This window comes from Prionailurus viverrinus, chromosome C2 (genome assembly GCF_022837055.1).
Source record: "Prionailurus viverrinus isolate Anna chromosome C2, UM_Priviv_1.0, whole genome shotgun sequence".
Taxonomy (NCBI): domain Eukaryota; kingdom Metazoa; phylum Chordata; class Mammalia; order Carnivora; family Felidae; genus Prionailurus; species Prionailurus viverrinus.
In genome coordinates this window covers 111,121,655-111,147,888 of record NC_062569.1, presented here as the reverse complement: position 1 = coordinate 111,147,888, position 26,234 = coordinate 111,121,655, and the positions used below count along the sequence as shown (strand labels likewise).

Below are 26,234 nucleotides of genomic sequence, written 5' to 3'. Positions count from 1 at the left end.
GAGATACTCTCTTACTAAATTAGAATTTTATACTAATTGGAAACTTAGGAGAAAATCTCAATTGCAAAACAGTTGAATTTTTAGTACTGTTATATAAAAATCTTATTTGGTAGGAAATCACTTAGTTAATAGTTACTGTTTAAAATGCCATCAAGGTATTTTAGACGAAGCCAATCCTTGATTACATGCCTTTAAAACAAGAACACATTGTCAGCCTTCCTGGTCCTATCTAGTGGTGAATGCTAAAATCACTTCCAACTATGTTCCAGATACAGAAAAACCAGGCTTCTGTTCATCACATACCCAAATTCATAAAACAGAGCCTAAAAATGTTAAGAAAATGTAATCTGTCAGACTATCAGATGTAAAACTAACTTCTTACACATTGATTGTTCATTTAACTGGTATGGTTACTTTGAAAAGATAATGAGCCAAATCATAATATTGGGTATTTATGCTTTATATGGTATAACAAATTATAAATATTTTCAACAACATTCCCCAGAATAAACTTCTTAAACTAAAGCACTAGAAATTATGTTTACCGGGTTTAGTTGGTGGCATATCTGGTTGTGCTGTGGTTTGGGGTTTAGGAAGTAATTGCTTTGGTGGTTTTGAATCTGAAGAGAAAAAGGTGCTATAATTAGTGTCATAGCAGGGCTGTGAATATCAAGATTAATGTTACTTACACACCATTTTCCTAGTTTTAGATCAAGGCAGTGAAAGTAGTGATTACCAGGCTGGATTTGAGGTGCATCTGGTCTATGTGTGGTTTTAGGTCTTTTGGATGGTTTTGATGCTAAAGAAAAAGGTATTAAAAATTAGCATAATGATCATGGCTGTAACTATCATAATTAAAGACACATACACTTGAGCAAAAACACTATATAAATTCACTGAATATACAATAAAATTAATTCCTGGGGTGTATGAAGGATGGGAAATATGTCCATTTGTACCAATTTTTCCAAAAGGAAAAATCTTTAGGAAATGTTCAAAATGTGCCTTTGAGCAAAGTAATGAGAACTACAGTAAGACTTTTTTCTTTATAATTTCAGAGATCACAAGTATAATAGTTGTATTTCTTAATTGTAAGGTTTTTTAAAGCATAAAAGTAGTAGTGTAGAAATTTGAATCTTGTTTAGTAGGAGACCTGGGAAATAATCCATACACACTTTAAATTATACACAAGTTTACATGGCTACAGAGTTCTGGAATTTTCCAAAGTAAAGCACAGTTTTTGTGAATGCTGAGAAATTGTATTGAACTAACAACAGTCAAACAGCATTAGTACCAAAAACAATAAAACAAGTTTGGGACTTATAATGTTCTTAAGTTACAAAGACCACACTAATTTTATATTGGACCCTAGACCAAAAATAGTGTTTATGCTTCTAGTTATCAAAATATACTCACAAAAATTCTGCAAGAAACAGAAAGCTGAAGAAGCCAGTATTTCATGCAGCTTTTTAAGAGGGCAAAAGTCTTACAAGTGGAATGAGTAAAGCAATGAAATGACAATTATGGCACCAGAACAAAATCTTGCCATTTGCCAGGCCCAGGATGAACAGGGAAGTCCCTGTCTGAGAAGAAGTGGAAGGTTTTCTCAACAGAAGGACATAGAGAGACAAAGAGTTTGTGGAGAAGCAGGAAGTTGTGTCCAAGGCCACAGACCTTCCTTAAAGAAGCACACAGGTAGGATTCTTCTAGAAGAAGTCTCCTATCTTCAGGCTCTTCAGACCCAGAGAGAAAACATGAGGAAAAGCATGGAATGAAACTGTGATGGTGCAGTGGCCCTGCAGTCATGCCTGGTGGAGAATAAGAAGAGCCAAAGTGACATTCCGTGAAAGCAACTGGAGGAGAGGAGAATTACCGACTGTGGGCACCAAGAGCTCCGGTTGTACCGTAGCAGGTTCCAGAGCTATGGAAGCAAAAGGCAAGAATACTAATTATATCAAGAAGCAGCATCTCGAGGAAGGAAACATTAATCCCCACTCTTAAACTCCTCATCCCTAAGAAAGGGAATGTGATTTTCCCTTTCACTCTTCCCATTTACCCCTCTTCCCCTTCCTTTCCCACACCTCATCTGCCATAAATATGCATCCTAAGACAAACTTTTAGGGTGCCCTACTTTAATAATCCATTTAGTGGGCCAGCTGACTGTGTGTGTACCTAATAGTTACAAATAAATAAAAATATACGGTAAGTATAGAATGTACAGATGCTTAAATATGAAAGTCAACTATACTGGTTCTTAAAGTCCAGCTATTTAGGTAATAGGTAGCTACTTTATCAGAAGCTACTATATATTCCATTTTCTATGTTAACTGGAACCCTCAGCATCACATTTACCAGGTTTGGACTTGGGCACATCTGGACTAGGTGTGGTTTTAGGGCGGGGGCGACGACCTGGTCGTTTGGTCTTTGGTGAAGCTGAAGAAAGACAATTAGCTAGTTAATATAGGAGCAGTAGCTCAAAAAACTGACAATCAATACTACATGTATCTTAGAAGCACATTTAAGTCCTTTGGTTTATTATGAGTAGATATTCTTCTGTTTTGCAACTTTCTATCATCATTTACCCAGTTAACTGAGGTCTTAAATAATATTTTTTTGATTAAATTTTCCCTATTCCATTTTGAGATGGAAAACTCAAAAGTCTGTACAGCTTAGAGAAGACAGTCTCCTAAAAATTTTGAAGGTGTATGTTTAACAGGAACATGAGAAATGTACCTTTAAGGAGCCACTAGGGATACAAATTAAAATTTATTTGGCCTAAGATTCAAAAGAAGTTTTTCATTTATCATTAAAAGTTCACAACTTAACAGTATGTATAAAAAGTCTTTGAATTCAGAGATTGTTTCAGGAAAGGCAACTTCTTAAAAATGAAATATAGTTTATAACACTATAGAATTTAAATTTTTTTCTCTGCAAGTAAGATCAAAGAACACAAACAGGTATCCAAGGATTAATCCATTAATGTGAGCCTGTTAATAAAAATACCAGCAGTCAGGAAAAGAGGAAATAAAGGTCACTCACTCAAATAACTGTATTACCTAATGTTGTTGAAGGTTTGGTTTCCGGAGTTTCAGGTCCTAAGAGTACATGAAAATCATCAGGAAGGAATCAATATCAAAGGAAAAACTATAGACTCTAATTAGATATGAAAAATTCTAATTTCTAAAGTTGAGCAATTATATGTAAATGGTGAAACTTTTATCCATATAAAACATTCCTTTTTTTATTTAATAGATTCCTGTGTTTTTAGACAAAATGAACAAAAATGTAGTCCGTTAAGTTTGGAGAGAAAAATGGAAAAAACAAAAGAGGGCATGATTCTCATTTGGAAGGTAAGAATGCAATAAAGTAACCAACAGTTTGTGTTATAAAGGAAAATATGGGTCATTGGCTAAGATAGCACCAGCAGAACACAATTTTTGCTCTCTTTGAAGAAAAAGAAGCTATAAACATTGGGGTGAGTTTTTCTATTTCTCTTAATGAATTGCCGAGGACACATCAGGATAGTTAGATCGGGAAAGATCATAATGCTTTTCAAGAAAATCTGCAAATGTTCGAAGTTTGAAAGTAAGAAAAACACCTCTATAAGTAAAAACACAAAAATATCTACAAGTAGAGGGAAACCAATGTCTTCCACTGGAAACAGCCAGGTTAAAACAAGCTCAGGAAATATTACTCAAATATAAGGAGAGACAACACAGAATGTGTCAAATCAAAACCAGTCTGGCTTTCATGGCTGTTACAGAGGCTTGGCTTAGTTAAGCACAGAGTGTATCTTCTGACAAAAATGGCTGAAATAAAAATCTGAAGGAAAATTAAGAATTTTTTTAAAAACCCAAGCTAATGACAAAGTTCAACATAAAAGGTGCTAAAGAAAGAGAGGTGGGTTTTTTGTTTTGTTTTGTTTTGTTTTCCACTCAGTAAAGGAAACTTCATTACCTATTGTTGACTGTGATGGTGGTAGAGTCTGAGGTTCTGGGGCTGCAATAAAATAGGTAATATCAAAGGCCATGCTGAATATAACCATTTAAAATAGTAAATAAATGTCTTTTACTGTAAAAGTTGTTCTCTCGCTGGTGAACAGTCTGGTTCTATGGTTTATTACAGTAAAGCTCAATCACCCCACATCCTTTCCATGAACCACAAAAAAAGAAATGAGAATTCTGATGTTCGTTGTTGATTTTTTAACTGTTTTCCCACCACCCAATATTCTGAAGATTGCTCCTAGTACCTGGGGACATACTGCTTTAAGGGGAGGTCAGGGTAGCCTCTCTGAGGTTTGTCAGAGTGTCTTGTCATCTGCCATTTTGTTTTCATACAGGATAGTCAGTTTCATCCAAGGAAGTGGGAAGAGGCAAAAGACCCATGGACCTATAACCAGGTCTGAGCTCTTAGTTTTGGATTTCTCAGGTTTGCTGGATCTGATACTCTTTAAAAAAAAAAATAGGAATTGAATGTATGGTCTAAAAAGGGCCACAAGTATTCATATGATGTTCCTTTTATTTGGTAGCACCTATTGCTGGTGAACAAATTGGTTTACATATGAAATTTAGTCTATTTTGTTTAGCAAATCAAAGAAGTCAAAAAGTAATCTTGGATTTTATCAGATACTGAACCAATTAAATAAAAATATTATTTAAGTATTCTGAAAGATAACAAACCTTCCAATGTGTTTCAAATTGGCAGTATGTAAATGATACTTCATGCTGAATACAGTTTGGTTACAATATCCGGACTTATAAAAAGACGATACGATAGATTTCTTATTCTACAGAACAAAAAAAGAATTCTTTTCTTTCAGGAAGAAAATTAAAAAAGGAACCCAATTTTTGAAGCAGAAGAAAAAGTGAAGATTCTTTGCCTTTTTTTCTTATAATGTTTTGTTTTGTTTTAATCTTTGTTTATTTTTGAGAGTCGGGGGTGGGGAGGTAGAACAGAAAGAGAGGGAGACACAGAATCTGAAGAAGGCTCCAGGCTTTGAGTTGTCAGCACAGAACCCAACACGGGGCTTGAACCTGTGAACCACAAGATCATGACCTGAGCCAAAGTTGGATGCTTAATCGACTGAGCCATTCAGAGGCCCCTCTTTCCTTTTTTACAGAAATCAATTAATATGACACCCACCAACTAGCTTAAGAGGACATAAATAACTTTGTTACTTGTATTTCTTATGCTACATTTACCAGGAGTTCTCTGTGATGTTTCTGGACTAAAGGCTGTGAAAAGTTTTGGGGAAATAAGTAGAGACTCGTTAGTATACAAAAAAAGAAAATGTAACAACAAATATCACAGGTAGAGAATTTTCATTTACTCTGAAAGCAATGAATAGCACAAGGTATTACTGATTCATTAGCATGACTGTGGCCAAATTTTTTTTTTTTGATTTCTCAAGAACTTGTCCAGAAATAGATTACAACAGATAAATGGCAAAGCCAAAGTGATGTATGAGATTGAAGTACACATAGTAAGGCAAAAATTGTGTGTGTGTGTGTGTGTGTGTGTGTGTGTGTGTGTGTGTGTGTGTTGTGTATGTGTATATAAGAGAGAAAAAGGATAGAGGGAGACTGGATGTCTCAGATTCTACAGGAGAAAGGGTAAATAGTAAATGTCAATACATTAAATATAATAACTATCCAAACAAATCCATGTCTGAAAATAGCAAACAAAAACTCTTCTGAAATTTTGAGGCTGTGATTTGTGTTTTAATTTCTACACTTTTGCCTTCTAAAACTTAGAAAAAGATTTGCTACTTGTAGCATTTTTAGAATTTACAAAGATTAAAGAATGTGGTCTTACAAATTTTATAAAGAAAAATCTGTATTTTTTTAGTTCCTGACTGAAACTGAGACCAAATAGGTATGGAGCTCCATCAATTAAGCTTCCAATTCACCTGCACACAGAAATATTAAAGTCAGGGTTTATCAGAAGCAAATGTATCTTCTTGGGGAGTCTGGGTGGATCAGTTGGTTAAGTGTCTGACTTCAGCTCAGGTCATGATCTCCTGGTTCGTGACTTTCAGCCCTGCCTCAAGGTCTGTGATGACAGCTCAGAGCCTGGGGCCTGCTTCACTTCTATGTCTCCCTCTCTCTGCGCGCCCAACCCCCCCCCCCCCCCCCCCCGCCCTCACACTGGGTCTCTCTCTCTCAAAAATAAACATTGAAAACATTTTTTTAAAAAAGTAAATATATCTTCTGACAAAATTGCCTCTACTTTATAATTTTAAGGTATAATGATAAAGGTTTAAAAATGTTAAGCGGCATGCAAATAACTACACCAGTCACCTCAGCACAAAAGAAAGATACAATGGCTCATGATTTGTAATGAGCAATAAGAAAAATTTACAATTCTATCTACCATGTCAGAGAATCGTGTTAAAAAATACCTGTAATTGAAGGTCTCTCCTTTTTTTTTTCCAGTCCATTTAAAGCTTGAATAGCCGAAGGCCATTACAATCTTAAAGATTAATTATGAAGGATGAAATTCTTATTGGTTGAGGCAGACACGTTGGGACATGGTAGATGGTGGGATTTTCAAGAAAGCACTGGATTATGCTTACAAAATAAGCCAAACCCAATGTGGGTTTTTACTCGTTAGTTTAACCACAAAGGAAAACCAGAGGAAAAGCAACTTGCATGGAAAGTGAAATGGAAAAATAGCAGAGTGTGAGGAGAGCGGTGGGAAAGGCAATGAATCACTCAAATAAGAAAAGCTTTTGGTGGTTGATTTGCTCTCCTGAACCTTGGCTAGAAACAGAAATCTTCCGCAAAGCTATAATGGTGGCCTGCCCTAAAATAAAAATAAATATATTTTAAAAAGCTAAAACCCAAGCAATGGTTTGCAGATATCCTGTTGTTACTCTGTGTTGCCTCAGACCACCGGAGGTCAATTTGAGTTTGTGTAACTGTAGGTGCAGATTCTGAAGTGGTTATATTTGATGCCAGGGGGAAAAGCGTGGATATTCTTGGGTGATTAGAAGGTACACACCAGAGGAATAGAGACTCATTAGCTTCCAAATAATTGGCCACATTTTAAAAGGAAATGTCAAATTAACAAGTCTCTTTGCTCAAGTAGCTTAAATGGATAGGAACACATCCTCGCCCCTTATTTGTATTAATGAATTTCTACTAAACCTTTCTTTAGAAAGGACTGAAATTAATAATGTAACTAATCATGTATAAACCGTTAAGAATGCAGACTTTTTTGCTTTTTTCAACTTTTATCTTATACTAACAGGAATAATTAGATCAGAGAGACATGTATTTAAATTTAGTGGTCTAAACATCCAATAGTATTTCTCAATCCACTTAGTAAAAGCTCCCTTTCAAAATACAACAAAACAGTTTTTATCTTATCCCAAAGCTCTCTAGGCATGATTTTTAAATAAATGTACATTAAATCCTTCTGTCATATAGCTATTGGAATTCATTGATTTAAACTGTTAGGGCTCTTGCGGCGCCTGGGTGGCTAGTCAGCTGAGTGTCTGACCTTGGCTCACGTCATGATCTCACAGTTTGTGAGTTCAAGCCCTGCATGGGACTTGCTTCTATCAGCATAGAGCCCACATGGAATCCTCTATGCCACCCCCTCTCTCCCTTCCCCTGCTTGCACTCTCTCTCCCTCAAAAATAAATAAAACATTAAAAAATAAACTGTTAGGGGCCTTCAGTTTCATTAGCTATGTGCTTCTTTCTCCAAGTAACCTCTCAGAGTAAGAGTACTTAATTCCATTTCTCCAACATGGAGACCTCACCCATGGTCACAGTGCCAACTACACATCCCTTTGACTAATCCCTCATTTCCTTTGGCCTGACACCTACACCTGGAAATCTCACTGCCTCTTTGAAGGGAGTCATAACAATTCCTTTTCTGAGTAGTTACATTTTTCTTCCTTACACATTTCACTGCAAAAAAAAAAAAAAATCATGCCTGCTTAAGTAGAAAATCTCTGGTTCAATCATTGTTTACTTTGTAAACATGCACTAATGAAAAATCCATTGAATAGGGCAGTGAGAAATATATTCTTCCAGAAGCTAAGAGTTTAAAATTTGGATGAAAATGATGAATAGCAACAAAATTCCTATATATAAAGGGATACTCATAAGTCAACATTTAAACTTCTGTATAGATTCTGGATAGATAGAATAAAATGCAGATTTGGTCATTCAGTATGTCCTGCAATCGATATGCAGAGAATTGTCTCTGTTTTTAATTACATATACAGAATAACCCCTCCCTGCAAAAGAGCCTTCTTTTCAGCAAACCATCATTGTTATATCCTGAGGAGTAAACAAATATCAGTGTTCAGATACAAGCTTCAATTCAGAAAGAAGTAATGCATCATTAGGAAAATACTACCCTTTCTGATTGTGCAGCTGGAGAACTGAGAAGCTCTAAAACAAGGGCAGAGTTTTTAGGGGAGGGAAACACTTCTCCCTTTTTAGGCTGACAGGCTGTTTAGTGTGATCAGAATTCCAGTCAACTGTGGTACTGGAAACTATTTCGTTGTCTTAGACAAGGGAGTCCTCAATCACTCACATCACTGTATTTCTGTATTTTCTCTGGGTTGGTCATCCACCCAACAGCTCAGAATGAGGCTGACATAATATCAGAAGGGCTGGTTATAAGGAGATCATTTCCTTGCATTTTTGTACTTTTCATGGAAAAATTGCATCAAATAGCAAAATACAAATCAGAAGTTCTTACTCCAAAGAGTGGCATAAAATAAATTTTCAACCCTACTTTTGGAAAAAAAAAAATTCAGGGTAATTACCAGGTTTGGTGTCTATCGCTTCTGGGATGAGAGGAATTTTAGGTTTCAAAGAGATAAATTGTGTTTTACTGGGAGCTGGAAAAGTAAAGAAAATAATCAACAAATCAATATTTAGGCATTTCAGTGTCTAAAGCCACAAAAGAAAAAGCTATGTTTTAAGTGGAATGAACTCTTCATCTTGGAAGGTTTTGCAAGTGTTCCACTGAAAGAATATTTTACAGAACAACCCTGAATGAATAAAGTGATAAATTTTCATCTGGTTTGAAAAAAACATTTCAGGACATATTTGAACTAACAGAAATAGTATTGCTACAAATAGCAACAATAACTACACAAAGAACATTATTTTAATCCATTATCTTTGAAAAAAATCTATGGAATCATTTTGCCCCCTTACTTCACATTTCTCAGCCACATACAAGTCTTTAAGCACCAGAAAGAAGGCATGTTTAAGATTGATAATCACTGATAGATATAATGCATGATCTACTATACAAAGAAATTCTACTAACATCATAATAGAACACGGTTCTTCCAAATGAAGTCTGAAGTTGAACTTGAGGATCTTACTCAGAAAAATGGAGAACTGTGTTTAGGACTCTACTTCAAATACAATGACTTATGGTCCATCAACTGATGAATGGATAAAGAAATTGTGGTTTATATACACAATGGAATATTACATGGCAATGAGAAAAAATGAAATATGGCCTTTTGTAGCAACGTGGATGGAACTGGAGAGTGTGATGCTAAGTGAAATAAGCCATACAGAGAAAGACAGATACCATATGGTCTCACTCTTATGTGGATCCTGAGAAACTTAACAGGAACCCATGGGGGAGGGGAAGGAAAAAAAAAAAAAGAGGTTAGAAAGGGAGAGAGCCAAAGCATAAGAGACTGTTAAAAACTGAGAACAAACTGAGGGTTGATGGGGGGTGGGAGGGAGGAGAGGGTGGGTGATGGGTATTGAGGAGGGCACCTTTTGGGATGAGCACTGGGTGTTGTATGGAAACCAATTTGTCAATAAATTTCAGAAAAAAAAAAAAAAAAAAAAAAAAAAAAAAAAAAAAAAAAAAAACAAATACAATGACTTATGGAAGGTGATGAAGCAGCCGTGTTTTCCAGCTTTCCAAGGTACAGGATAATGTCTGAATGCTGATTTCAGGTACATTAACTATGGGACCAATTACCCAAAACCATGAAAGTCACAGGGCTGCTGTACTCTATGAAATCATCACAATTGTCAAAATTATCCAACTAACACAGTGACTGAGACATTACACAAAAGCTAAGGTACTGGATTTTCATGGTAAAATTAAGTAACACATCTAACTACTAAGGACATGTCATTACCCAGTGTTGTCCATGTAGGTTCAGGGCTTTTAGGAATTTTAGATGTAATTATTCCAGGACTTGTGGTTCTTTCTGGTGATGGAAAGGAAATAAAAATATTAAGATATCCTACAGACAATAAAAAGATAATCGCTCGAAGAATAACTGAATGACCCTTCAAATCCTGCCATATTTAATTGTCAGTGTTTACAAAGGCAGTGAGTACAGGTTTTGGGAAATAATTTCTAAGTTCAGTCATAATAGCAAAGGTGATAAAAAAACTCTATTTATACTATCATGGAATAAGCACAACCTGACTTGTTGGGCATGATTCTGAGTGTATTATTTGACAGTGAAAAATAGTACCTCCTGATAAGCTACCTCTACCATGCAAATTCGGTGTTGGGATGTGTTCCCTCCTCCTTCTCCTCTGTCTAAACCCTACACATATTTTGAAGCTTACATCCTCAACTCTTTTTCTGAGCTTCTGCACAAGTATTATAGTCTCACAAGCAGCTCTCTCATTCTCTGCTGTAGCACTTTTTGAGATTATAAGCATTTGGAGAGTCAGAGTCATGGTCTCTCCTCTCAGCCACTGCCCTAGCTCAGTTGAAAACATAGTAGGCTCCCCAAACACCAACTGCTAGCCTAATAAACACCTAAATATACATGCATACCAAGGAAATGAATCACACTAACTATCTTACTTCCTAACACTAACAAGACATTAGGACTTGTTTCTGGGTTTATACCGAAATTCACAAGCAAGAAGATCACGGACTTAATTTTCAATGAAGTCTTATTGAAAAATGGTTTGATTTTTGTCATTTTGCATTAATTCATCTTCAGCTAATTTCAAATTTTGTGAAGCAACTTTGACCTGTAGAATCACATAGCTTCTTTTTATGAAAAAGAAAATAGAGACATTATGTATTTGGAATTAAGTATCCTGAGAAGTTAAAGAGACCATTATTTACCAGGTTTGGTTCTTGGTTTTTTGGGCCTGATGCGTCGTTTAGGTGTAGAAGGGATAGACGTAGTTTGCTGGGTAGCTGAAAGAAGATTTAATATAGCTTTGATAAATAATATTGCACAGAGGCCAATCAGGTCACAGTTGTAAACTCCTTGAGTACAAGAACTGCTTTTTATTTCTTTGTATGCCCAGAATGCCAGGCACTGTACTTTATACCCAGAAGGTTCTCAGTAAATGTGCTGATTGGGCCAAAATGAATTAAGTGTCTATATGAACACTGAAGGTATATTGTTGAGTTAAATGTACTGGGAGGTAAGCACTCTTGAGGGATTCAAGAACACAAGGTACAGTTAAGAACTCGAAAGATAATTTACCAAACAACAGAGGACAAACACAAATACTTGGGATTGAGAGAATGGAAGTTCAGAACTTCTTTAATTCTGTAGCTCATTACTAACCTCACCAGGAGTTAATGAATTACATTATTCTAATAACTTTTAGACCATTATAGAATGTAGGCTGTGTTATCTTTCTTACCCATCTTTTCTTATCATTTCCAGGGTTATAGAATCTACGTGGTGCTCTTTATATTTAGACTACTTTGAGAAAAATATTCTGACCAAGTGCTATCTAATCATGCTGAATAGAAGGGAATGTATTTTAGAATAACTATGGTCTGTAATTCCACTTCTGTTTTCTGGTTGGCAGAAGTGAAAGGATTATAGAAGGGAAATAATTCTTCAAATATATGTACACCAAGATTATGGAGATTCTTTGAGGATTCTCACAAGGCAAAGTATGATAGATAACCTAGTTCTTGGAAGAATTTCATGGTATAGAATAAAGGGAACTATTTACTACTGAAAATATTCTCGAAATCCAACGTAACAGATTCTTTTTGGTCATTTTATCTGTTCTTTCAAAGTATACAAATAAAAACATCATTAGTTACCAGGTGTTGTAGGTGGCATTTCAGGACTAGTAAAGATTTCCAGTTTTTGAGGAACAAATGGTGTTTCACTTGGAGCTGAAAATACAAACACCCCACCCACCAAGTCATTCCAGTTAAAAAGAGGTATTTTAAGGATTTTAACATGCTTTTTAGATGGTGTTACCAAGCACATGCTACGAGTCCATGATTAAGAATGAAAAATGCATATAGTGTTGAAAGCTGGTGGATGAAATAATGATTTAAAGAAAAGGTCAGAATGATGATTGTTCAGCAGTTCACTCCAGGCAGACTCAACACATGGAAGAGAGGTGATACAGGCCATAAACACATGAGATGGGATGATATGGATGATGAAGAGTCCATGCAGTTTTCAAAGCTTTTCATTCCTTTAAGAATGGAAAAAATAATCATCTATTAGAGTTCAAAAAGAGAGAGAAAGAGGGTGCACACACCCAAAATGGAACATAAGATGACTGCATTACAGGAAAAAATATATATATTCAGAAATAGGAATGAAATAAATGATTAAATGTGATGGAATGAAATGGTCATTTGGAAGAATGGCATTCACATGGATTTTCTCTTGATGGAAAACAAAGTAGGATTTTTCTGTTAAAAACATTACCCAGTGTTGCCCTTGGCTGTTCAAGAGTTCTAGAAGTTTTAGGTGGGACAGAATCCAGAAATGGATCACTTGTTTCTGTTGGAATAAATGTCAACATTTATAAAAGCAGAAGGCCCCAAGAATAAAATACAAATTCATGAGTAATAAATTATTCCTCATATGGGGAAAAGTATCACGAACACTTGAACGACTGCTGACCAACATTTTAAAACTAGTGATTCATTAGGAGCTGAAGATGAACTCACTTTTAAAAACATGTATACTTTAAACATTAGAAACCATTATAAAAACGTTTCATGTATTCAACTTGTCTTCAGTTGGCTTTTCTGGTTTCTCACCTTTGTTTAACTACTAAGTGAACACACTCAACACTCTATTCCATTTTTTCTCTTATTTTCTGCTATTTAAAATTATTTGCTTTTAACATAGCACAAATAATGTGGATATCAGGCGAAATATACAAAAATATCAGACATATATCTTTGTCTAGCAGAGACCACTCATATTGACTTGGAAACTCTCTTAGTACCTAGTTTAATAGGTGCTTAATAAACAGTTGCTAAAATGAATTATTAGATTGAGTTACATTCACTGTATGTGGATCAGTAGGAGAATGCCAAAGATCAGATCCAACTGAACTTCTATAGACCAAGGAATGACATGATTGCTCTAGTGCACGATTTCTCAGCTCATCACTATTGCCTTTTAAGGCTGCATAATTCTTTGTTGTTGGGGGGAGGGAGGCTGTCCTGTACATTGCAGGGTTTGGCAGTATCCCTGGCCTCTACCCACTAGAAGTCAGTGCCACCTTCCCCAGTTGTGACAATCAAAAATGTCTCTAGTCGTTGCCAAATGCCTCTGGGGGGAGAAGAGAGAAACATCATCCCCATCTGAGAACCACTGCTCTACAGAAAAGTCCCTAAGAATCTAAAACCTTTTTAGAGTGATTCTGTTAATACATTACTCTGGGTCAGTGGCAACCAAATTTATCTGCATCTCCCACGTGTGGCAGAGCTTATTACTGATAAAGAAGTAATCGCTCAACAGAGAAATGGGTAGAATCCATCTCACTGACACAGACTGCCACTTCTCTCCTGCGGAACCCTGAAGAGTATGCTTTTTCACTCTGTGCAAGTTAAAGCAAGAACAAGGCGTAGTGTTGCCAGAACATTTGGCTTCCAAAGAAAGAATTGAGAGGCGGGGTATACCTGTATGGGGTTCTGATATGTCAGGCTCATCTGATGTTGTAGGGCTTGAGAAAACATAAGTTGCTTTTAAAAGAAAAGGTAAAACAAAAGAGAAGATGTTAATTTTGATTAATTTTAAAAAATTTCATGACACAGTTTAATGCTGGGTAAAACAGAGTTTTATGTAAGTGCTAGTGCGTTTAGGCTCTGGGCTATTGGTCTTGTCACTAAATGTGTAAGCAATCACTAAGACTTGCCTCTAGGCTTTCCCCAAACTAAAGGCTTTTGTACAGTGAGCCCTGGCACTGGCTTCGTGGGTGATGTGCACATAGTGCTATATATTTACAATGAAGTGGTGCCAGCTCTAAATCAAAGAGCTTCAAAGAGTATAAACATAAATGAGTCAGAAGCAATTTGAGGAGAGATTTCCAAAGAAGGAAACAACAGTCACATTGAAGCTATTTGCACCAAATAGCTTAGTCTTCCTACTTAGTAAAAGTTACCATCATGGTATCTTATATTTGGACAGCACTTTCCAGTTTGCATGGCACTTTCTCACCTATCAGCTTACTTAACCCTCTCAACATCCCTGAGAAACATGTGAGGTAGGCATTATACCCATTTTCTAGATAATGGGGTGTTAATTCCATTTTCTACATGATCAAGTTGAGATTCGCAGCCGTGAAGACATCTGCCAGTGGTCCCACACAGGCTTTGTCAAGTTCAGTGTATTTGTCATCCCATTAACAGGGCCAAGAAGAGCTGAGTTAAGACCAGTACTCTCTTCTTGCACCACGCCTCCTGCCACTTTACCTAGAGGCAACTTTCTTTCTATATTCCTGGTGGAGCCATGAGCCCTTCTACAATCTAGGTGGATTTCAGGGTAAGTTTAATATTCTACATAAACCAAGGAAAGCAGGGTGACCTTGAAAAACAAGGTTGATCTTAATACAGGGATAAATTTCATGTTCATGTAAGAGTTGAATCTGCAAGCAAAAAGAGCATCAAAATAAAAATTAAAGATGTTCTCTTTTTCTGCACAAAGAGCTGTCAGTATGGTAATGGGAGGTGAAGAGAAAGCATTAATTGTCATGAGATACATGTTACTTTCCTGACCCATTCAAAATGGCTCTACAGAAATAAACTAAAAATGAATTCATAGGAAAATTTACTCAGCAAGGTTACTTGTCAGTCAGCGACCATGTCATGACTTTGAACCAGTGCTAGTTGAAGGTGTAAGAAAGATAACATCAGACTGTGTGATACACCCAGATATGCACAGAGGGCAGTTTATATTGCAGCACATACTGAAGAAGCAGGAAAGAGAATTCTCTTTGTGAAGGCCAATCTACTACTTCGCAAAATCTTCAAAAACAGAAAGAACATTCTGAGTCATGCACATGTTCTAAGAGCCAATGCTTTAAATTGCAATGCAAGGTTTTCTTTAGCCTAGCTACAATTTTAAAGAGTCAGATAATAATGACAAACCTTTTGAAGGACAAAAATGCTGGTGGTTGCTGATCTTGCTTACTTCAAGCCAATTTCAAGTCATGGATATACCCAAGTCAGCTCTATGTATTACCAAACAAGTTAGGAAAACTTTCCCAACTTCTATTTAAACTTCTTATACTAGAAGTTATGAATAAGTATCTTGGCTTTTAATTATATTGCTGCTAACTTTTGAAAAATGCTACAACTGTCTTTTTGTTACCCTAAGTCATACACATCCCTTCTATCTAATAACACTGAACCAGCTTTCTTATATTCTGTACTTTTTGTCCCAAGAGTACCCCCTTTCTATTTATTTTCTATATTGATAATTCCTTTCTATTTGCCTGGTTGCAAGCCAGGCTGCCATCTTCCCTCAAGTTATTCTCAGAAAGCACTATACTGGGGAAGGAAGCCCTCCTTCTGTCATCCTCTGGTCATGGTGCCTCATGTTGGGAAGTTCCCAAGTATCACAGACCTCTCACACCTAAAACATTTTCTCAAATATACTTAATATTAAAATAACACATCTTCCAGAAGACTTGGTCCCCGCTATTTCTATTTCTGGAGTTTCTGAGAGTTGAATAGTTAAGAACAAGAGTGCTAATAACTCACAAATACCACTTGCTGGAAGTTTTATGTTGTTTGAGCAGCTTTGAGAGGCATGTTATCACCCCCCCCCTTCACTCATGGCTTAAACATGCTTTTTTGGGGCACCTGGGTGGCTCAGTCACTTAAGTATCCAACTTCGACTCAGGTAATGATTTCACAGTTCACGAGTTTGAGCCCTGCATCGGCTCTGTGCTGTCAGCCTAGAGCCTGCCTCCAATTCTGTGTTTCCCTCTCTCTCTGCCCCTCCTCCACCCATGCTCTGTCTCTCTCTCAAAAATAAATAAGTATTAAAAAAAATTAAACACGTCTTGTGAATCTCAAATAATAGATACCGGAGGAGAGAACAGTGTCAAAAATGGAGTTCTCTAAAAATCAACAACTCTTGGGGCACCTGGGTGGCTCAGCTCATTAAGCATTTGACTCTTCTTGATTTCAGTTCTGGTCATGATCTCACAGTTTGTGAGACCAAACCCAGCATCAGGCTCTGCAATGACAGCAGTGGAGCCTGCTTGGGATTCTCTCTCTCTCTCTCTCTCTCTCTCTCTCTCTCTCTGCCCCTCTACTTGCTCATGCACGCTTTCTCTCTCTCAAAACAAAAACAAAAACAAACAAACAACAAAAATGGGGCACGTGGGTGGCTCAGTCGTTTAAGCATCTGACTTCAGCTCAGGTCATGATCTCACTGTTCATGGGTTCAAGCCCTGCATTGGGCTCTGTGCTGACATCTCAGAGCTTGGAACCTGCTTCAGATTCTCTGTCTCCCTCTCTTTCTCTGCCCCTCCCCACTCACTCTCTCTCAAAAATAAATAAACATTAAAAAAATAATAAATTTTAAAAAACCAGCTCTTGATTTCTTCATGAAATTCTTGTATATGTGTTTCTATACCAGAGTAAAATGTGTCAAATGATTAGGCCTCTTGGCTCTTAAAAGGCTACTCCAGCTATAAGAGTGATAGATAGCTAAGAGTGAAGAGCAAATTCCTGTTTCTTAGACTCTCCACATGCTATCATGCATTACTGTTTAGAGGCAAATATTTTCTATCACCGATGTGGAGGAAATGCTCCTGTTTGACATTAAGCATTATCTCTAGTCTCGCATTCACAGAACATAAATGGGACCAAAAGTTGCAGAACCAATCCAATACAAGTAAAATAGGTAGTTCAATTCCAAGGTTAGAAAGAGCAATTATTGGGGCGCCTGGGTGGCGCAGTCGGTTAAGCGTCCGACTTCAGCCAGGTCACGATCTCGCGGTCCGGGAGTTCGAGCCCCGCGTCAGGCTCTGGGCTGATGGCTCAGAGCCTGGAGCCTGTTTCCGATGCTGTGTCTCCCTCTCTCTCTGCCCCTCCCCCGTTCATGCTCTGTCTCTGTCCCAAAAATAAATAAAAAACGTTGAAAAAAAAATTAAAAAAAAAAAAGAAAGAGCAGTTATTTTCTTTCAAGTAGCAGTTATGACCTATCATAACTCAATTTCACTTTTATATTTCTCAGAAAAATTATTATGAAATAAGCCATACTAACATTTGCTCATTTGCTCACAACTTCCTAAAACCACATTGTTAAATTATGTTTTGTTGGTTACATGTTTTATTTTTTTAGATGTTTATTTTTGAGAGAGAAAGAAAGAGAGTGCTAGTGGGGGAAGGGCAGAGAGAGGGAGACAGAGGATCCCAAGTGGACTCTGTGCTGACAGTGGAGAGGCCAATATTGGGCTTAAACTCACAAGCAATGAGACTGTAACCTGAGCCAAAGTCGGATGCTTAACCAATTGAGCCACCTAGGTGCCCCAGTTGTACATTTTTTAAAAATGATTTTAAAAAACTAATCAGATGTAAATCCCATCATAAAAATGCTCTGATATTGCTCTGGAAATGCAATAGCACACAGATAAAGCATTTCCACTTATTAAGAACTTATCAATTTATTCCATTCAAATTCCATGAATGTTAGTACCTATGTGAAAGACTTTCCTTTTTCATCAAATTCTTAGGTGAAAGGCGTCATTAGGACAGAAATTGAGTCAGTCATGTTCATGACGCACTCCAAAGTTTATTTTACCCCAGAGCCTGGTACATGGTGGAGACTCAATAAAATTAATAGGAATAATTATTCTATTAATTAGTAGAATTAATAGAGTTAACCTGCAAGATGGCCATTACAATGAACAAATAATAGTTTGACAGCTGAGTGGTTCATGCTCTTAGTAAGGACAAATGAAAATAAATGAATAGGCCCCTTTAATTATTTTATGATACACATACTTGTGCACACAGATCTCTTTCTCTACTACACAATTAATTACCTGCCATATGCTTATGTGGCCATACCCTGCCATGGAAATAGAATCCTAAAAACATATGAAGAAGCAACGGGAAGATACAATAGGACTATCAATAAATAGCGGGATGAGAAAAGCATTTATGAACACCACACACACAGTTCTCAGTACCATTTAAATAAATACATCGTGCTTTCCTTAGTTGATGGAAAAATAAAGTATCTTTCTGTTTGGACTTGAAATTTGTGAAAATAGTGCATACAAGAAAATGCTCATGAAGCAAAACCAAAGGCTGAGGCTGTAAATCTCTAAGAGGCCACAGTGAATCTGTAAACCATCTGCTACACGTGAATCCTATTTTCCTGCTCTGTAAGCATCAACACTACCACTCATCTCCACTTTTTTCTCCTCTCTAGGGCTTAATCCAGTTGGGTGGGCCAGATCTGTAATCATCAACAACTCACAGGGAGGCAGTAAGGTCCAAATGTAGATAGAGTTCAATCTCTCTTCAACCACTCTGAGCAAACCACAATTTTCCAACCAGTATACCACTCCCCATGTGTGATCATTCAGCGTTCAGGTCTTTAAATGATTTATAGATCTTAAGTGCATATAGTAATTTCCTGAAGTTCTACAAAGTACTGAAAATAGTAAGTGATGAACTCCTAAAGGCAACTCTCAAAGTAGATTCTAATGAAAAGACTGAGGCTGATCATTCTCAGTTCTGACTCTGTGGTCAAGGGAGAGCTTCTAAGGATAACTGTTTGTTGTTCAAGGGGAAGGAATTATGCCAGAAGATGGAGTCGTCTTAATAATAAGTCACAGTACATTTGGAGGGAAAAATCAGTTAGTCTGGGTACACTGAGAAAAGAACAGTCAGGAGAGTTTTCTAAAAATGAAAATGAACATGTCAGATCATCTTGGGTTGTATAAAGAAACCATTATCTTTGTCTGAATTGAGCTTTAAATCTTTCCTGGTACTAGGGCACCTGGGTGGCCCAGTCGGTTAAGCAACCGACTCTTGGTTTCTGCACAGGTCATGATCTCACCATTCCTGGGTTCGAGCCCCACATTAGGCTTTGTGCTGACAGCACAGAGCCTGCTTGGGATTCTCTCCCTCTCTCTCTGTCCCTCCCCTGCTTGCTTGGGTGTGCATGTTCTCGTTCTCTCTCTCTCTGAAAATAAAACAAACAAACTTTAAATCTTTCCTGGTATTACAGGCACCTGGGTAGCTTAGTTGGTTAAGCATCCAACTTTGGCTCAGATCATGATCTCATGGCTTATGAGTTTAAGCCCCACATTAGGCTCTGCACTGACAGTGCGGAGCCTGCCTGGGGCGCCTGTCTTACTCTCACCCTCTCTCTCTGCCCCTCCCCCACTCATGCTCTGTCTCTGAAAAATGAATAAACCTTAAAAAAAAACTTTGTTTTAAAAGTAAGTAAACAAAAAAAATATATTTTCTGGAGCACCTGGGTGGCTCAATCGGTTAAGCATTTTCTCTTGGTTTTGACTCAGGTCATGAACTCACAGTTTGTGAGTTTGAGCCCTGAGTCAGGTTCTGGGCTGACAGCATGGAGCCTGCCTAGGATCATCTCTCTCCCTCTCTCTCTGCCCCTCCCCTGTTCATGCTCTCTCTCTCAAAATACATAAACTTAAAAAATTAAAAAAAAAATTCTTTCCTGGTACTAACTGATGGTCTTTTTAAGTGGATGATCAAGTTAAGGAGGCTTAACACTGATGACACTATGAAGCCAGAAACCAAAAGATGATTTCCATCTTACCCCTTCAATGACATAAGGGCTTGAGAAATGATGCACGTGCCTGAGCTGTGGGATGGTACACACATCATTTATGCTGCCTCTCCCACCTCTGATGCCCATGGAAAACAAAGCAAGTTGGTCACACATCATTTTACTCCTTGAACCTAGGAAGGGTTTCAGGGCCCAGTTTATGGAAAGATTCAGGTTGCTACTCTAACTCAACAGTGTGGCTGTGTTATACATCCTTGCCCAGAGTTAATAAGATGTCAGACCATTCCATGGGGGCAATGCCTCTTTAAATAACAATGCATATATCCTATACATTCTTTTTAAAAAATGTTTAAACAAGTGAAATGAAGACCCAAGAATCTTTTGTTAAGCTTATATGCAAGTTAGAGTCTTTTTATTGTCTCTCTTCCTTCTTCCTTTTTTTCAGTCATGTTATTGTATTATTATTATTACTATTATTATTGAGTATCTGCAGCAATTCAGGAGGTTTGGGATGGGCAGTGTGGTAGGAAGGGGATGCATTCAATTCAAGAGTCCATTGTATTAAGGAAAGGATGACAGAGTACCTCTCAAGTACTGTGAATTAGATTTAGTGACTTACACTATTTTTTTAAACACATTATTTCCAAGACATAACACTCAATGAAAAAAATTATAGTTCCATTTTATAGGTGAGAAAATTGAGACTCTCAGAGGTTAAATCACTTGTCTACAGCCACATAACTACTACGTAGTTGAGTTGGTTATTAACCCAGCTGTGTCACTGCATAGGTCACAGATCAGTGATCACATTCACAAGAAGAATGAATGTCAGAAAGCGGCCAGTCTTACTCACGGACCACTTAATGTTGCTTAAAAATCTAGAAGGCACCTGGTCCTAGCATCATTTGCTCTGTTGGGAAGCTATTCAAGAAAAAATTTCAAAGTAAACTGTATAACATTATTTCACTCTTAACTTGGTGTGGTTGTTAGAAGCTTAGGAAAGAAACCAATGAGGATCTAGTTTTTGCTCCTCTACTCATTCAGGGGCAAGCCTCTCACTTGTTGCTTTAAAAGAAAATGGTAACGCTCTTTATTTCCAGGGACTTCTGGAGGATCAATAGGATGGTATATATACAACCTTTCAACCTCTTAATAGGAAATTGCTGTGCAAATACAAAATTATACCAATGAAGAAGCAATTCAACAAGTGCATGCACATACACACAAATGCACACTTCTTTGGGGCACCAGAAGGTAGACTACTCTTCTAGAACTCACTCTATAGTACACAGAAATCATAGTCAACTGGCCACTTTTCAATAGAACCTAAGACCAATTCTATCATGTCATCAGAAAAATTTTCTTTCCTGAGTTTTTGTTACAAGCACTTACATATTTTTAAAAGGTGGCCAACTTTCTTTTAATATAGAATTTATTTTAAAGAGTATACATTCTGATGTATAATTATAGAGCAGATTTTAATCCTCTCTTTTCTAAACTTTAAGAAAACTTATGTTTGCCAAGGGAATAAAGATATCAATCAATCCTACTTCAATATACTTTAGAGAAGGTTGAATACAAAATACAATTCTAAATGATGAGATCAAAAAATGCCATACTAAGGTTGGAGCAAATAGGCTAAAAGTGGGGAAGAACATGTTTGATGATTACACTTCTCAGATTTTCCACAATATTCCAAATTCCAAATACCCTATTTCACTCTTTCATAATCTATTGAATTGACCTAGGGATTTAAACAATCAGCATGCAAATTAGAATTTCCATACAGCTTTTTTATATCCCAAAGTAATACAGACAGCTTTTTGAGAGCATGCGCTGTGATCATTTGATACAAAACATGAAGTAAATATGGAAAACAAATCTAGTAAATGCTGAAGCAAAATGAATTCTACAAAAGGTACTGGTAAGTCACACTTAATGGTTGTTAAAGAGAAAAGCAGCCTCTGGCACCCAGGAGTTGGCCTGGCACCCACAGTTGGGCTGTGGCACTCTCCTGCTCAACATCAAAAATTTGAAGTAACACTGATATCAGACAAGACCGCTGGGTGACCGACACAGATCAAGACAAAAACAAGACCACTGTTTGGTTGTGTGCAAAACAAAAATTACTATCCCCACTTTCTGGCTAATATGGATTTACCAATCACAACTTCACTGTTCTTCCTGCCTTCTAGTTAAGAATTAAGATACTTGGTTATGGAATTACTCCCGTTTCTGGCAGCAGCCAATCCAGGCGTTGCTTCCTTGGACCCTCCCCAGAATCATCTAAAACAACACCAAGTCCTACAGTGAGTCCTTTCTAGTACCCTCTTACCAAGGACCCCACAGTTCCTCATGCTCTGCATTCTCCATTGTTAGAATGAGCAATAGCTTTAACTTTGTTCAAATACAGGTGTGGTCCTAGTGGTCTTTGGCTGAAGGGAGTTCATATAGCAAATACAGACACACTATACCCCAAAGAAAACAAAATGTGTTCATTATTAACAAAAAGTGTTAATAATATCATTAACCCCAGCTAAAATGTATCATTTCTTCAAAAGATATAATAACTAAAAATGGGACGAATGGTATTATGGACCAGCATTCCACTACTATCTCTACCCCTCTCTCTTCTGACTTTCTAAAACAATTCCATTAGGAAACCACGGTGAATGACTGGAAAGTAAAATAATCCTATACATTGAAACTAAATAGGAAATAGAAACTTAGTACACGTATAAATTCACACAAACTTAACCACAATAAACAGGAAAGTCTTAAATGAATGAAAGGATAGCATGAATATATCAACTCTTTAAGTCACAATATATAGGATAAATTTTAATTTTAACATGTTAGGAAGACGCCACACAGAACACTTACATAAGAGATAGAAGCATTAGTAGAAACAAGACATAATCACCCACTTTGAGAAACCAATCTTATATTGACTTGAGGCCTCCCATCCTACAACTGACTACATTTGATGATTCTTACCTACATGTGTAAAATATTAGAGGTTAGTGATAAGGTAGTGCTTCTCAAACTTTACATTCATATCAATTCCCTGGAGACCTTGTTTAAAAAGCAGATCCTGATTCAGTAGATTTGGAGTAGAGCCCAAGATTATGCCTTTTTAACAACCTCCCTGGTGATGCCAATGCTGCAGTTCCAAGGAGCATACTAAGCAGCAGAAATATAAAATTTAAGTGTTGTGAGGGAAGGCTTGCAAATTTCTAGGGCCAATGCTCATGCCTGAGATCATTACCTACTGAACTGTTACAGCCATGACAAGCCCAACACTTCATCCAAAGGGGGTTGGCAGTCAAAGTTGGAAGTTCTCTGGCAGCTTAAGGTTGCTCTGGCAGCAGTGAGGTAACGGAATAATGCAAGCACTTCCTGCTGCATTAGCCACTATTCATACTCCATCAGAGCAAGGCCAGAATATTCCTTTCTGGAATTAAAGGCAAAAGGAACTTTTCCTTCACTAGGATCTTTAATTTCATCTCTCTTTGTAACCCTACAATCCTCCCTTCCCAACATATTCTCCTCCCTCCCCAAAGCTTAGTTCAGTTCAGGATTTATATATATTTCATGTCCTAGCCATTAAAATTCCATAAGCGGTTTCCTTGAGGCTCTGGTCAGTTCATTCTTGAATAATCATAGACACAAAAAAACTACAGGCTGCTCAATGGAAATGCAGGTTTCCCTATGCCTCCAAGGTAAATAACCCAAGCTAAGAGATGAAAGGGGCCTAAGCCTTTATTTAGTCCCGTGGGCCCTAGTTTGGTTTGAGAGCCATAATCCTCATGAAGGACATGGGAGCCAGGCCAGGCATGCCACAGTGCAGGAGATAAACCATCACACAGGTCCACGGACTGGTTGTTGCTCCATAGCCACAGTGCAGCTGGGCCTGTGGAATGGCTCCATATGAAACTCTACCCTGGACCCAGATTTTAGACTCAGGTGACCTGGAATGCTAAGGATATTTTTGCACCCACATTAAGTAATTGCATTACAGTTTCAGGGTCAGTGACTCTAGGGGAACGAAGCCCGTGTTAAGACCCAATTTGAGACTTCTCTGGATGGTTGACAACCATCACCAACTTTCAAGTGTTTTCCCACTGGAGAAAACTAGGGGAGACTATAATAGACATGCTTACTTCATGTGATGCCATCCTTTTATCTTTTGCTGAGATCTGAGCCCATTACATGTAACAGAGAAGGAATAATTTAGCTAACATCTATGCCTCTGAAGGCTCATTCTCATCCTTTCTCAAACCAGTCCTCTGCTGGAATCCTTTCTGGAAAATACCACAAAATGTCAGTGTACTTAACTTCATTACATGAACTTCAACTACATTACATACTATATTATATGTACTCAAAGCATCACAACTAGAAGTGCACAACAATTAAATACAAACAAGTAAAACAAAAGTCATGGATGTAATCATACCAAGTGGTTTCTGAGGTTTTAGTATAATTCTCACATGCTGACTATTCTCTTTAGTTGCTAGACCCCTAGCAAAGACAAGATGTATAGGAAATAACTTTTTAATTAAGAAAATATGTTATTGTTGTGTTTTTTTTTTTTTAAAGGGAAGCTGTCTCCCTCATCAGTCTTAATGGTGGGACAAAGAATTCTCAGGAGAAAAAGCCAATTGCCACAATTTATAAAAGAACAAACTAAGACCCAGGAAAGTAGAAAAAGAGCTAAAGTATACTGTTAATGGGAAAGCCAGAACAGGAATCAAGGTCCATTTTTAATGCCAAGACCTGTGGTCTTTCCTCTTTATCACAATATTCTTAACATATTTTAGTACTTAGCAATGCCCTGCACATAGTGAGCTCTCTACTGTTTACTGAATATTTTTGTTGGAAAAAAAAACCAAAAAACAAATATCCACCTGCAAGGGAAACATTAAGCTGATACACATCAGACCCAAGATACCTTATTTTTGTTACTGTTCTCAATGTCACTACAGAGGTCTCTAGAAAATCCATGTGCCAATTCACAGTTCATCTTCTAGCCACCCTTGTAATTATATATCCAGACGTTAAAACAGAATTTTAAAACAAACACAAAGCTGTTTTACTTTAGCATTGAGAAAAACACAACATTCCTCCAAGTATCAAGAACGCATTATAGCTTTACCATTTACTACAAGTATTTTGATATCAAGTAAGGAACCTATAAAAATAAAAATAAGAGAAGTTATTCAATACTGTTGTTCCAATTGATTTTAAAAAGAAAAAAGAAAAAAAAATTACCAGTTTGAGGTGGGAGAGGTTTGGAATCTTCATATATTTTACTTGTAGGCACAATCCATGGCTTTTCAATGGAAGCTACAGCAAAAAGAAATGGAAGTCGCTGAAGATTATTTTTTGAGAGGAGAAAAGGATACAAATAGGTTGCCGGTATGGTTACGTGACTACCAGAAGCTTGCAATTAAAAGCACACACTATTTCAATCAAAAGTTGGGAAATCATTATGCATCCATCCAGAGAGCATTTAGTGATCAGAAAGAGGCCAGAATTTGGTGTCATACTTTCAACATTTTTGAGGACAAAACCTAAATCTATATAGAATTAATATAATGATGACTGTTACTGAAGTTGTAGAAAATGTCATCAAATAAGGGTTTTTTATTTTTAAATCAATCCCTTGTTTGGTTGAGTTACCCAAATTCATCAGTACGTTGAAGTTTGCTGACATAGGATCCAGTAAACGTAGCCTACACAATTAAGCAATCTGCACCCACATCTTAACACCAGGTTTAAGGTGCTGTTATTACCCAAGGTGCCCCCAGGTTTCTCAAAAGGGAAGGGTGTTTTTGCCTGAGGAAATTCTGGAAGCCTTTTCGGAGCTGCAACGAAACATATAAGACATGTTACAACCTGAGTGAGGTACAAGGAACAGAGAAAAGATTTTTCAAAATCTCAAGCTTGCAAAAACAACAAAAAAGACACAAAAAGGAAAATTATTCATGTCAAGTAAATTGTTGTTAGTCGTATTTCTTATTCTTGTGATTTCAGTGCTGGCTACTATAGTCAAGCTTCTTGTTCTATTCTTTATAATCGAGCTGCTAGATTTGAAGAATTTGGGTTCTCCATTTTACCTTTACTAAATGACTTTCCTAATTTCTTTAATTATGTGTTTGTGTCCTTAGATATAGTTCATTTTAACTCAAATCAAGCACTAAACACATCTGAACTAAAAAATGTCCATCTAATGGCTTTTAAGGATA

The 26,234-nt window shown here is 37.1% G+C and overlaps 1 protein-coding gene across 23 annotated transcripts in view; it reads right to left on the bottom strand.

The window, feature by feature from the left end:
- Positions 1–26,234, bottom strand: part of ABI3BP (ABI family member 3 binding protein) — a 265,227-nt gene that overhangs the window by 109,213 nt on the left and 129,780 nt on the right. For 16 of the 23 annotated variants that reach the window (XM_047874847.1, XM_047874857.1, XM_047874848.1 and 13 more), the window contains 14 exons: positions 25,782–25,853; positions 25,258–25,332; positions 13,878–13,940; positions 12,670–12,744; positions 12,045–12,119; positions 11,097–11,171; positions 10,141–10,212; positions 8,788–8,862; positions 3,958–3,999; positions 3,057–3,095; positions 2,353–2,433; positions 1,874–1,921; positions 737–799; positions 546–620 (listed from right to left, as the gene is read on the bottom strand). In XM_047874847.1, coding sequence (XP_047730803.1) covers positions 546–620; positions 737–799; positions 1,874–1,921; positions 2,353–2,433; positions 3,057–3,095; positions 3,958–3,999; positions 8,788–8,862; positions 10,141–10,212; positions 11,097–11,171; positions 12,045–12,119; positions 12,670–12,744; positions 13,878–13,940; positions 25,258–25,332; positions 25,782–25,853 — 930 coding nt within the window. The remainder of the gene's footprint in view (positions 1–545; positions 621–736; positions 800–1,873; positions 1,922–2,352; positions 2,434–3,056; positions 3,096–3,957; positions 4,000–8,787; positions 8,863–10,140; positions 10,213–11,096; positions 11,172–12,044; positions 12,120–12,669; positions 12,745–13,877; positions 13,941–25,257; positions 25,333–25,781; positions 25,854–26,234) is intronic. The other 7 variants (XM_047874860.1, XM_047874868.1, XM_047874869.1 and 4 more) reach the window with 3 other exon arrangements.